Source organism: Balaenoptera physalus (assembly GCF_965194825.1).
Source record: "Balaenoptera physalus genome assembly, chromosome: 13".
Taxonomy (NCBI): Eukaryota; Metazoa; Chordata; class Mammalia; order Artiodactyla; family Balaenopteridae; genus Balaenoptera; species Balaenoptera physalus.
In genome coordinates this window covers 46,476,711-46,490,900 of record NC_138892.1, presented here as the reverse complement: position 1 = coordinate 46,490,900, position 14,190 = coordinate 46,476,711, and the positions used below count along the sequence as shown (strand labels likewise).

General features: G+C 37.1%; 1 protein-coding gene across 1 annotated transcript in view; it reads left to right on the top strand.

The window, feature by feature from the left end:
- RAB21 (RAB21, member RAS oncogene family) overlaps positions 1 to 14,190 on the top strand; it is a 32,463-nt gene that overhangs the window by 2,016 nt on the left and 16,257 nt on the right. Inside the window, exons 2-3 of the mRNA XM_082419113.1 lie at positions 11,324 to 11,383; positions 12,140 to 12,247. Coding sequence (XP_082275239.1) covers positions 11,324 to 11,383; positions 12,140 to 12,247 — 168 coding nt within the window. The remainder of the gene's footprint in view (positions 1 to 11,323; positions 11,384 to 12,139; positions 12,248 to 14,190) is intronic.

Below are 14,190 nucleotides of genomic sequence, written 5' to 3'. Positions count from 1 at the left end.
ACAGGTGATGAAACAGGCATGGTTGAGTTGAGTAATTTCCTGGTTATCTTACTGCCACAAGTCTTGGTGCCCAAGCTGAAATTTGAATCTAGTTATGACTTCAGATTTTGAGCAATAAGTCACACTATCTCTGGATATTGGTAAACCACCCCTTAGTGATTTCTTTTGTGCTACAGACCTTAGAGGAAAGAGAAGACCATTGTAATTGAGCTCTTAATTTTTTTAAAGATAATTTAACCCTTCAACCTAAAAATTACACTTTCATTATACATTCCAAAAACATCCTCGAAGCTAAAAACTGGCTAAAGATTTTAAATATCTGAGAGGAAACCACTGAAATCTACTGATGCATAGGAGAGAATGAAGTTATGGTAGATCTCTAGTATCAAAAGCATAGCATGTAACTGTCATCACAAACGATATCTGGATTATGTTCCAGAATTGAGGATTTTGCTGCGTACCAGTGTATGGAAACAGCATTATATTCAATCTCCTTCTCTTAGATATCAGTTCATTTCATCTTTTTAAATAATGTTTTCAGAGAAATTTGACTTCCATGAGACCTATAAGCCACAGTCTTGTATGCCTTTCATTTCCAGATGGAGAGGAGCTAATGCATCATAAGATATGAGGGGAAGAGTTTCCCTTTTTTCTTGTCGACGGAACTACCTGCTACCTATCTTTGTAAAATATTTTATGCTTTGCAAAGTACACTCTCATGCATTCCTATTTTAAAGACTGAGAGGAACCCAAGATAATTTATGGTTCACTAATTCAGTCTTTTGTTTAATATTTCAGTCAAGTGATTGTCTACTTTAGTCTGAACATCTTGGAGGTGAGATGAACTGTTATAGAAGGTGGAAAACTCTATGTCCTGAGGTGGCACATTTCATTTTTGGACAGGTCTACTTTCCAATTCATTTTTCTGTGTCTAGAGACAAAATCTCTTTCCCTGCTCTCTGAATCTTAGTCACACATGGCGTCCCTTCTGATAGTTGAAAATGGCTATTACGTTCCCTTGAGTCTTGTCTTCTTTTGGGTAAACAGCTCTGGTTCCTTTTAGTGGATCTCCTATAACATTGTTCTAAATCATATCACTATTTTGACATCTCTTCTAGACACTCACTAATCATTGTTCACTTTTCTTAATATATGATGCCTTGAGCTGTAGAAATGATTCCAAGTGTGGTTTGAACTGTGCAAAGAAGTGCAGGCTATCACCTCCCCTGTGGAGAATCCTTTTCTAATACTGAAGTATTACAGAAAAGATTATTTGAGCTTTTGGGCAGCTGTCCCATTGGTTAATATTGGGCCTGCTGTCTTAGACTTATTTGCTGAAAAAAAGAGACGGAGGGAGGGAGGGAGGGAGAAAAGAAGAAAGAGACTTTACATTTGTTCATTTTCCTTTGATTTTGTAGTTAAATCTTTTTTTCACTAATGAATTTGATCCATTAAAGTTGGCTTTGATAAACTTACTCCAGTGGTTAGTGTCTGTTAATATCCTTTTGAATTTTGATTTTGTAATTCAAGAAACATTGATGGAGCTCCTGTGGGTCAGCCACTAGGTTGGGTCCTGGACATGCAAAGAAAAATAAGGCATGGTCTCTACTGCTGCATTAGCTACTCATTTTAACTTTGTCACCTGAGGATTTGGTAAGAATGTCTTCAGTGTTCTCATCAGTCATTAACAGACTCTGAAAGAAGGGGTAGAGAGAGGGCCAAGTACAAAGCTCTTCACAAGTCTCACTATAGTCCAGTGACACGTGACCAGAGGTATAGTTCTCTTTAAATATGCAGAATCTTAGGGTGGGGCTTTTTCCAGACCATGCACAGGCCACAGTCCTCTTTCCTCTTGACTGAGAAACAGTTATGAATGGAGTGTTACACATATTAATGGTAATGGAAACAGGAAACAAGACTGACTGCTGTGGGCTACTACCTAGTGGACAAGAAGCCTCTAATGAAAATGGCTACTCCAGCGTTACAAATCTCCTCACTTTTTTTGCCCTAGCTACATCAGTCTTGCCCATAGGGGATATCATGAGATACTTTGTCAAATGCTTGCAGAAGAACAAGATACATTGTTTTTTCTGCATTAGGAGGCCATATGATGTAGTAAAAAGGGACAGGACTTTGAAGTTAGTTTGAATTTTTGGCTCCTGCTTTTTAGCCGTCATGATTTTGGCAGATTATTTTACTGTTTGTAGCTGGCTCTTTATCCATGAAATGGGAGACTCTCACTCATAGGATTTTTATGTGGATTAGAGAGCCATAGTATTTAAACCTCCTGGCAACAGTGTTTGTTTAAGGAATGTCTGCTGTTGGATGAATAGTTGGTGCTTAATTTGTGTTGGTTTCTTTCATAGTAACCCAGTCAAAAAGGTAATGGGGTTAATTTGACATGAATTATTTTGAGAATGCATGTGGTCTGAGGGACTGCTACATTTTATATTTTTATGCATACATATGTATTTGTTTGTTATCCATTCTAGAGTTTTGTCTGGGATTGACATTTATGGAAAGTCACTTCTTTTTTGAAAATTGTGACATTTGCTATGCTTTGGTGTTTTAGTACTGCTCCCTTTTTGCAGACCTCCTCCTAGGTTACTGATAATTATGAAGTAATGTTGTAGGTGAGCTCTCCGAGAACTCAAGATCCTTTACCTTACTTACAAAGAAAACTTGGTCTTGTATAGAGTCCTCAAAGCTTTCTTATGTGATTTTCTCCTTGGTTTGGGGTTATGTTAAACTTGACAGAGACAAGAAAGACAGTTGGAGGGGCTTACTGCTTTTTCTCTGGAATTAGCTGCTGAACCTAAGCAGTCAAATTCAAGAATTTATTTCATACCTGTTACATGTCAAACATTGTGCCAACGGGGGACTATAAAGATGAGTAAGGTACTTTAAGCAGCTGTTAGCTTTCTTCTTTATTCTTAAATGCTTGTGCCATCTTGATTGTCTTTGGTTTATCTCTCTATATTTGTGCTCCGGGGTGATCACTTCCTTTTCTTTAGCTGAATCCTCTTTTCCCCCTTACTGTAAGATTACGCACTCTAATTTAAATGTCTTCTATCACTTTCAACTAGTCTCCTGTGTAAAAGTAACATTCTTTATAATCAGAACCATAAATCATCTTCCCTTTTAGAATTCTAACTGGAGTTCCACCTATCTGCCTCCTGAAGTCTAGGGTAGGTGCCTGTCATTTGATTAGCAAAGCAGTGCTGTAAAGTTGGCTGGGAATACAGATAGTATGCTAACAGTTTGGCAAATGAGGAAACTGAGACTTGGCTTAGATTTCTGAGGTCCCACATATAGTAATGGTGTACCGTTTTTTCTTAAGCTAGGTCAACTACTTTTTTTTTCTTCCATACACCTTAACCTCCTGAGAAACACTTGGCATTCAGGTTCTAGCAGTTGGTTTTATACTTGGTGTCACAGTCCCCTAGTCTAGGAATCTTAATTTCCTTATTTGTAAGATTAATGTTTTGAATGTCTGAAGTATCTTCTAAGTAGTTCTTGAAGCCACTTTATTGTTGATTCAGCCAGTTTGTTTACAATATCTTTATAAAATACAGTTGAAATCTTTCCCTTTTCCCTTAGTACTTTACTTGAGTATGTGGGCTGTAGAAGGGTGGATGATTTTTTTTTTTAAGCAGAGTTTTTCTGAATTATGGCTTTGAACTCCTAATATATAAATATTCCATATCTGACTGCTGTTTTCTGCTTTGTGTTTTGAGCTAGTCCTTAGAAGTGACTTTTTGACTCTCCTTTTCAAAGTATTTACTTGGACTCTAAACTGATTATATCTCTTTTTAGAAACAAAGGACAAGAAATGAAGTATTCAAGCACCCAGCTTAGTTTTCTTTCTTTCTTTTTTTTAATTAAAATATATTTGAAGTATAACATTGTATAAACTTAAGGTGTACAATATGTTAATTTGTTACATTTATATATTGTAATGTGATTTTGCCATTGTAGCAATTCATCTTAGTTTTTTGTCAGCTAATTTTTATTGCCTTACTACAGAGGACTAATTTTATGAATTATCTTGCTGAATCCTTTCATGTCCATGTCTTAAGTTGAAAGTACTTAATAGATGCTTTTTTTTTTTTTTTTTTCCTGCTTGAGGGATCTTAGTTCCCCAACCAGGGATTGAAGCCGGGCCACGGCAGGGAAAGCGCCGAGTTCTAACCACTGGACCGCCAGGGAACTCCCAATAGATACTTTAAATACTTAAGCCTGAAACAGTGTTAGTAACTGTAGCAAAAATAATATAACTGTTTAAGTATATACACACATATTATTTTATTTATTTATTTTTTTAATACTGCAGGTTCTTATTAGTCATCAATTTTATACACATCAAGGTATACATGTCAATCCCAATCACCCAATTCAGCACACCACCATCCCCACCCCACTGCGGTTTTCCCCCCTTGGTGTCCGTACGTCTGTTCTCTACATCTGCGTCTCAACTTCTGTCCTGCAAACCGGCTCATCTGTACCACTTTTCTAGGTTCCACATACATGTGTTAATATACGATATTTGTTTTTCTCTTTCTGACTTACTTCACTCTGTATGACAGTCTCTAGATCCATCCACATCTCAACAAATGACTCAATTTCATTCCTTTTTATGGCTGAGTAATATTCCATTGTATATATGTACCACATCTTCTTTATCCATTCGTCTGTCGATGGGCATTTAGGTTGCTTCCAGGACCTGCCTATTGTAAATAGTGCTGCAATGAACATTGGGGTGCATGTGTCTTTTTGTATGGTTTTCTCAGGGTATATGCCCAGTAGTGGGATTGCTGGGTCGTATGGTAGTTCTATTTTTAGTTTTTTAAGGAACTTCCATACTGTTCTCCATAGTGGTTGTATCAGTTTACATTCCCACCAACAGTGCAAGAGGGTTCCCTTTTCTCCACACCCTCTCCAGCATTTGTTGTTTGTAGATTTTCTGATGATGCCCCTTCTAACTGGTGTGAGGTGATACCTCATTGTAGTTTTGATTTGCATTTCTCTGATAATTAGTGATGTTGAGCAGCTTTTCATGTGCTTCTTGGCCATCTCTGTGTCTTCTTTGGAGAAATGTCTATTTAGGTCTTTTGCCCATTTTTGGATTGGGTTGTTTGTTTCTTTAATATTGAGCTGCATGAGCTGTTTATATATTTTGGAGATTAATCCTTTGTCCGTTGATTTCTTTGCAAATATTTTCTCCCATTCTGAGGGTTGTCTTTTTGTCTTGTTTATGGTTTCCTTTGCTGTGCAAAACCTTTGAAGTTTCATTAGGTCCCATTTGTGTATTTTTGTTTTTATTTCCATTACTCTAGGAGGTGGATCAGAAAAGATCTTGCTGTGATTTATGTCAAAGAGTGTTCTTCCTATGTTTTCCTCTAAGAGTTATACACGTATATTATTAATGAAAGTCTATTGAACTTAGATAAAGACAGGAAAGTATTTGTCCACAGTCAGTTACTGTGCTGCATTAGGTATTTTGCTTTGCCAGTGATTAGCAAGAACAAGTGATCTGGCTAACAAAAACAGACAAAAAAACATTAAAACATTAATGAAACAAGTTATGAAAAGACTTTCATTTGGCAAATGTACTTTGTTCTTATTTTATCTCTCCTATAGTCTTATTTTTTTTAATAGAGATTTAAAAAATATCCACTATGATTTCAGATAAGATGTTGGGTAAATAAGCATCAGGTGCAGATGACAGATGTCTAATGAGATTGTTAAGTCTGTCAGTACCCCTAAAGTTTGGAAGATGAAATCATTGGAATTAAAAGAAATAGTGGTGCTGTAACTCCGGGTTTGGAGGAGTAAGGTGGGAAATGTACCATTACTTTGATCCTCATTACTTTGATCCTCATTACTTTGTGCCTACCCTGAGAATATTTTGGGAGATGAGTTGGTGTCCAGGAACACTTAGTGTCCAAGTGGAGGAGTGCCAAGTTAAGAATGTGTGAATGTTCTGGAATAGGCAGCTTTGTGCAATGGAAAAAGCACTGTGGAGTCAGACAGGCTTCCACCCACTGCAGTACCTGACTGAGTTGGCTGACCTTGGGTGAGTCACTGTATTTCTTTAAACCTCAGGTTCACAACTGTAAATAGGGCTAATTACCTACTTCACAGGGTTGTTACAAAGAATAAATGAGAAAGCCAAAGCATGGTGGCACACAGTATGTCCTATTTTTTTTTCCTTCCCATATTCGTAGAACCTTTGAATTGATGTTTATGCCACTCTCCCCTGCTCTTTCTAGATGGGGTTCTTCACGGAGATATTGCCAGGGATTTAGAAATCCCTTGGGAAAGTGTGTGAAAAAAATTTTTATATGTGCATATGAGCAGTTTTCTTGAGAGTGAGTGGGTTCATAGCTTTCATCAGATTCTCAAAGAAGTCTATGATCATGCCTCCCTCCCACTCTTACTACCATGTAACAGAATTAAGAACCTCTGCCCCAGAGTAAGTATTATATAACCATGAGTGGTATCTCAGTAGTCTGGCCAAATTAAGTATGCGTCGTAGAGGTAGTAGGAAAAAAAGACCAAAACAGATTTCAACCATTTGATCGTTTGCTGCTGTCTTGATGTTACATAAAATTTTGCAGCTTTATTCTCAAATATAATTGTTTTTGTTTTTAAAACAGATGTTTGTTCTTTAAGAAAATATTTATAAAATATTAAAAACAGGGTGTATGTAAAATGAGATGATTTGTATTACAGAAGGACTCTTTTCATAGAGTGGGACTTAAGTTTTTTTATGAAGGAAAAAAAAGATACAGTGGGGACCCTGTGGTAATGTGCTTTACTAATGCATCAGATATTTGAGTTAAAATAATTTGGTTTATAAGGAAACTTTTAGGAACACATCTTTTATGTAAATTGAGTTATACCAGTCACATCGTGGATATATTTATCTACAGTAACAACATTTGCAAGTCCGCTGCGGGCAGCACTGTGGTTCCCCCTGCCCCCTCTGTTAGAGAAGAAGTGTTAGCTCACATCTCATTCTGGGAGGTACCATAGCATAGTGGTTATGAGTCATGTCTGGAGCCAGACTGCCTTCATTTCAGATCCTACTCTGTCCCTTGCTGTGTGACCTTGGACAATATACTTACCATTCCTTTGTCTCTGTTTTCACATCTGTAATATTTGGATAATAATTATATCTAATCACAGAGTGTTAGGAGAAGTAAATTAATACGGAAAAGCTTTTAGAACACTGCCCATTTCATTATAAGCACTGTGAAAGTGTTAAATAAATAAAAATATGTACTCTAGTTAACAGAAGACTTATACCCATGAAAAGTTAACTTAAAATACAAGGTGGTGGGACTTCCCTGGTGGCGCAGTGGTTAAGAATCCGCCTGCCAATGCAGGGGACATGGGTTCGAGCCCTGGTCCGGGAAGATCCCACATGCCGCGGAGCAACTAAGCCCGTGCGCCACAACTACTGAACCCGTGCTCTAGAGCCTGTGAGCCACAACTACTGAGCCCACGTGCCACAACTACTGAAGCCCATGCGCCTAGAGCCCGTGCTCCGCAACAAGAGAAGCCACCGCAATGAGAAGCCCGTGAACCGCAAAGAAGAGCAGCCCCCGCTCGCCGCAACTAGAGAAAGCCCGCGCGCAGCAACGAAGACTCAACGCAACCAAAAATAAATAAATAAATTAATTAATTAATTAAAAAAAAAATACAAGGTGGTATATGCGGTATATTACAAGATAAGGTTCCCTAAAGTTCTTCTGCATAGAGAAATTCACTGTGGGTTGTCTGGGTGGTATGAGAAAGCTTAAAAATTCAAGGAAGAAGAGTGTAGGTCATGAACTGGTCTTGATAGGTGAGATCCAGATAGAGAAAGAATAGGCCCAAATTAGAGAGGAATTTTATGAACAAACAGAATTGGAGGGAATGTATAATATAGACTATATGAGTTTCCAAGTAAGTAGAGAAATACTGGAAGCTTTCTTGGGAAGATAGATGTGGACAAATGGTGGAGGTCCTTGGATACAAAGATAGGCTTTGAGACTTTTATTTGTAGATTAGGGCTCCCTGACTTTTATAAAGGAGAAGCTTATGAATGATTTTGTAAAAAGTGCATAGCACAGTACTTGGTGGAAGGTAAGCATTCAAATAACTGTTAGCTAGTATTAGCAATAGTGGTGGAAATGACTGCGTAGTGTCTCACTGTATGGATGGACTATATTTGTATATTTTTAAAAAATAGCCTATTGATGGACACTTAGGTTATTTCTTTTCTTTTTCTTCTTCTTTCCTTTTCTCTTTCTTTTTTTTTTTTTTTTTAATAATCGTCACTGTAATGAGCACTCTTTCCATAAAATTGTTTTATACATCCGTAGTTCCTTAGGAGAGACTTAACACTGTCTCTGAACACTGTCTCATGGGAGAGTGATGGTAAGTTTCAGAGGGAATAGTGGAAAGGAAATGATGGAGCTTTATCAGCTATAATTCACTCCCGTCTGCTGAGAAATCCCCACAAAACTCATGACAAAAAGGCTATTATGGTATTAGCTGCCAGCAGGGATGTAGTGCAAGCATACTTATTAAAAATGGTAACTTATTAGAGAGCTCAGCTATGGATATGATAATGGTTTTTTTGTTTGTTTTTAATCATGGAGGCTTTGGGAGGATAATTTAGCATGTAGACCAGAGAACCAGAGTGTGAGGTGAGACCAAAGGTATTTATATTATGACATAATATGAGACTGGTGGTCATAGAACTCCAGAGGAAATATAAAGACAAGGCTTGGTAGGTTTTTTTAAAATATGGGATGACAGGGGAGGAAGAATATTCAGTGATGATATTCCTAAGATTCTAAACCTCAGTGACTTGGAGAATGTGATCAAAATACTAATGTTGGAATGGAAAGCCGATTTTGGAGGGAAGATCAGTTTAACTTTAAATAACGTTTGAAAGAAGAGAGGGAGGCATTTAAGTTTACTTACCTATTAAATATTAGGATAGGAGTCAGGTTTTGAGTTTCTTTATATAACATTGATATTGAAACAGAACAAATAGTTGAGTTCAAATAAATTATACAGCTAATAAGTGGCAAAGCCGAGATTCAAATCCAAAGTTCTGCTTCAAAGTTGATATTCTTCACCCTTATGCTATGAGTGGGAAATAGTCCTTTATTCATATTTATTGTCATAACATGTATTTGGTCTTCTCATATTCTAAGTTATTTCTTTGTCGTTTTGCCATTGAATTTATTTTATACCCTTTTCTATATAACCTGTGTTTTTTTTTTAAATAAGTGTATTTATTCTATTTATTTTATTTTTTTTTGGCTGCGTTGGGTCTTCATTGTACGCGGGCTTTCTCTAATTGCCGTGAGCGGGGGCTACTCTTCGTTGCGGTGCGTGGCCTTCTCATTGGGTGGCTTCTCTTGTTGTGGAGCACGGGCTCTAGGCGCGCGGGCTTCAGTAGTTGTGGCTCGCGGGCCTAGAGCACAGGCTCAGTAGCTGTGGTGCACGGGCTTAGTTGCTCCGCGGCATGTGGGATCTTCCTGGACCGGGACTCGAACCCGTGCCCCTGCATTAGCAGGCGGATTCTTAACCACTGCGCCACCAGGGAAGGCCCCTAACCTGTGTTTTGTTTAATAAAATATTTTGAGTGTAGCTTGGGCTCTGAAGGCAGACATTCCTGGATTTGATCTCAGTTCTGCCATTTGTGTCTCTGTAGATTCCTTAGTTAATCACTAAATCTAGTGGCCTTTTCTTAGTTTTAATTTTCCTTGGCATACATACAGCAGAAAGTCCTTCCTGAAATCTAGGTTCCTTCTCCTTCAGTAATAATTTCACCATCCTAGCCTTTTATCTGTTTTACTTTCCATCTCTGCACTTTCTTCTATATATATACACTTAAATGTGACTGTCTCTGCATAGCTTTGAAGTTGGCTCTTTGTTCCTTTTTTAAACATGTCAACTGACTCTGGTTTCTGATTATATTCCCTCTTCAGTTACTTGATTCGGTTCTCTCTTTTCTATCCTCATGCACTTAGTTCAGGCCCTTTCTGTTTTTCTTTCCAACTTTAAAATAGACTCCTGTCTTCCAGGTCTAGTCCTGTTCTTTCTTCCTATCATAGTCATTCTCTTAAAAATAGATCTTATATGTCCTCACTGCTTAGAAACCCTTCATTGATTATCCATTGTCAACAGTATTATTTCCTAACACTCCTTTGGATGAGTTAGGTGTTTCTTTAGGGAAAAAGAAGTCAAATGGTTTGGGAAATGCTTGTATAAATGCAGTTAGTCAGCCTTCCTTTTGGCAGAATTTTAGTGTGCTAGTGGGTACTGTGAATGCACAGAGGGGATATAGAGCAATATACAGCAGTCCCCAAATATACCTGACTGTGGTATACATTAAAAAACAAAAAACTTGTCTAGTGTCTTGGAACACATTTTATTGAGACCCACAAGGTAAAGTCCATAGGCTTAGATATAGAGTCAGGACTTTTTTTTCGATTAATTCAACCTTTGCTTATCTTTGTAATCTCATCTCTAGCATCCACCAGACCAACTTGGAGTTTCCCATAGGGTGGGGAGTTATGTGTTTCAGGCTTCGGTGGCTTCACCCATCTGTCAGGAAAAACCCCTACTACTCCTAAAGGGGAGATCATTACCTTCTTTCTGAAGCCTTCTGTGACTTATCCAAGCAGGCTTTACACTTCCTTCCTCAGCATTTTCCTTATAGTATACTTGGCAAGACGGTCCATTTTAGCGATTATCACATGGTATTTTAATTCTCTTTATATTTTAATTTCTGCAGTGGACTATAAGCTCCTTGAAAGCTGGAACCATTGCCTTTCATTTCTGTGGCATCAGTACCTAGGGCAATTATTAGATATAGTTTAATTGAATTATGAAATAATTGCAGGAAAATTTCCAATAATAATGGTATTCATACAGTTAACTATCAGTAAACATTTCTGTTATTTCATCTTAGAAGTCTCTTAGACGCTTTCTGTAATGAGTAGCTAGGTGGCATCAAATTAAATGCGAAGAAAATGCTGTAATGAGGAAAAAACTAAGAAAACATATTTACCCATTTTTTTGTACTTTTCATAACTTGTATTCATAAATCAAAATATCTTTTTCTTAGATTAAAGTAAAAATAATGTTCTGTCTTCAGTGGAAATAATGTTTAATCATTAATAAAAACTCAGTGATTCCTTTTTCTCCCAGATAACTTATTTCATATTGATATGATTCATTCATCTGTAGTTTTGAGAATAAAAAATGTTATTTTATGTGAAACATTGTTTAATGTATATCTCTCTTTTCTTAGGCATCATTCTTAACAAAGAAGTTAAATATTGGTGGGAAAAGAGTAAATCTTGCTATATGGGTAAGTTAACCTTTTCAACTGTATGAGTGAAGGCCTAGAGTACCTATTCCTGGTTCTCTCATAACTAATTGGCTCAAGAATTTCTGGATTTATTTTAGTTAACTGAAGTTTAGCCAAAACCTTTTTTAAATAAACATTTTTTTCTAAAATCTGGCTAAGAATTTTATCTTGCATACAATTGTATACATGAATAGTTCTATCATAACTTTTCAGCTGGAGAAGGGTCAACTCAGAGGGATTCCATGTCAGAGAAAGGGGTGGACAGCCTGCCTGGCCTTTTTCCCCCCATCTCCATATTCTAATCCTCCAAGGGAATGGCCAGTGGAGAGTATGGCAAGGATAATGCAGTAGTGTACCTGTTGGCAGGTGGTCCTGGTGCATGCTCTTTCTCCTTGTCTCCTCTCTCTGGGGAGAACCTAAATTTAGTGCAAGGCCTGTTCCTGGCTTATAATGCCATTGTGGCCCATTCTGACCCTTTGGCAACTGAAATGGTTTTTTAGTGAGGGTGGGAAGATTGCTGAGGAGGAGGAAAGTTGGGGAGGGGAGAAGTAATCTTTATATAACAGTAAAACATTAAATATTGATTATAACTTGACTTAAAAATTTTATTTGTAACCTGTTTTGTTTCTTGTAACAGTGTTTTGGGGTTATCTATAACTTTATACCCCACTTTCCAATTAAACAAAAGTTCACTGTAGTTATAATAACAGATGTATTTTTTCTTCTGATCTAATGAGAGTTTATTGCTTTATTTAGGATACAGCAGGTCAAGAGAGATTCCATGCATTGGGTCCAATTTACTACAGAGATTCAAATGGAGCTATTTTAGTTTATGATATAACAGATGAAGATTCTTTTCAGAAGGTATTCTGTTTACTTATGGGTAGATGACTTAATAGAACAACACTGTTTTTTTCAAGTCTGCATTAACATACTTTTGTTTACTAATGTGATTAGCCTTGGCTTTAAAGGTAAAGTATAGTTTGTGCATAAATGATGACCACTCATATTTTTTAATGGAGCATTTAATTCATGTTAACAATATGGATATCATTTATTAATAGTTTATTACATGGCTTTCTCAGATATTAGGAAAGGGAAATAATCTGAAGTAAAGCTTCAGAAAAATATAGAGGCTCTTTTTCTCCCTATTAAAGAAAAATCACGTACGTTTTTTTGGTTACATACACACTGGCCACCTGAAAACTTGGTATGGCTGCATGGGCAGGTTCCATAACTGTGGGGAGGAAAACGAAGAACTAAATCAAGTGTAAGCTCTTTCTTCTCACTAAATTTCCTGGAGGATATAATGTAAATTTTAAAAGGACAATCTAGGTAGTGTTTGTTTTAAAGCTCCTCCATTTTTTTTTTAACCCCTCTTTAAACATTCACCAAAAACAAAGAATTTTTATAGTTGTTTGGGACCAAAAATGAGTGACCATTAAACTTACCTCTGAATTCTCATCACAATTAGGATTGTGACTAGTTACTTATTTGACCTTTTCTTTGAAAGCCCTTCTTGGAATAACTTTGTCAAGGATGTTTAACTAAAGGGGGTAATTTCCAAGGTAGAAACTTTTCTTGCCTTGAGTTACAGGTTTGTACTTGTTGAAATTACTTGCCTTTTTAGTGTTTTATTTTTATTTTATTTCCTAGTATTTAACTGATGAAGCAGATGTACAAGTTAGCCCTTGGATTATTAATGCCATGTGGAAAAACTTAGTCCAAGGAGTAGAAAAATGAAGCAATAGGTAGCTTTCAGATTTAATGATATTTTAAAAAGTTATATATTTGGGGTGCTGTTTGTTATCCCTTCCTGCCTTTTTGGCATAAAAAGAAATGGTTTAAGTATTTTATTGCTTAAAAGAAGGTGGAGTCTATTAGGTTGAAGAGTGACCAGTTATCTCTGGCTGTATAACAAAACCCCCAAAATTTGGTGACTTAAAACAATGATTTATTATTTCCTGTGGTTTTTTGAGGGTTGACTGGGCAAGTCCTCTGCTCCATGTGGTGTCAGTGGAGTCACTCATGCAGCTGCATTGAACTGGGGGTTTGGCTGGGTGGGAACCTGGATCCAGGAGGGCCTGGTTTTCCTCCACATGGCCTCTCACTCCGTTTGGTGTCTCATTCTCCAGTACTCTCTCCACATGCTCTCATTATTCCATATTCCAGCCAAAGCTTCTTATGTGACAGCTGGATCCCAAGAGTGTAGCTGCCTGACCTTCTTAAGGCTTTAGTTTGGAATTGGCATGGCTTTAGTTCTGCCACATTTTCTTGGTCAAAGCAAGTTACAAGGCTAGCCCAGAGTCAAAGAGAGAGGAAATAGACTCTTGGCAAAGAATTGGTGACCATCTTTAATTCATCACAGAGTGTATGAGGGTAATGAGTAGGATGCCTGTGGAGGGGGATCTGATTGCAGATGAATAACAAATTTTTAAAAAATTGGTTAGATTTAGTAGGTCGTGATACTATATGTACAGGGAGTAGGGTAATACATAATTGGATTCTGGCATGTTTCCTTTGAAGTGATGAGGATGTACATTTTATACCAGTACTGTCAGATTTTTCTTATATGAAATCAACTAAGGGTGGAAGTTAAATGCTTCTCTGAACATGGTATACATATATGTGAATGAAACAAAAAGATGGGACTGTACTGAGAAAAGTGTAGTTCAGTGCTATTATAAATTGTTGATTACCTTTGTTTTTATAAAGATTTTGTGTTTACTACAGTTCCTTTGCATTCTTGCAGAGAATAGGCGTGTGAAACTGTTACTTTGTGCATAGGAACATATGCACAGTAAATG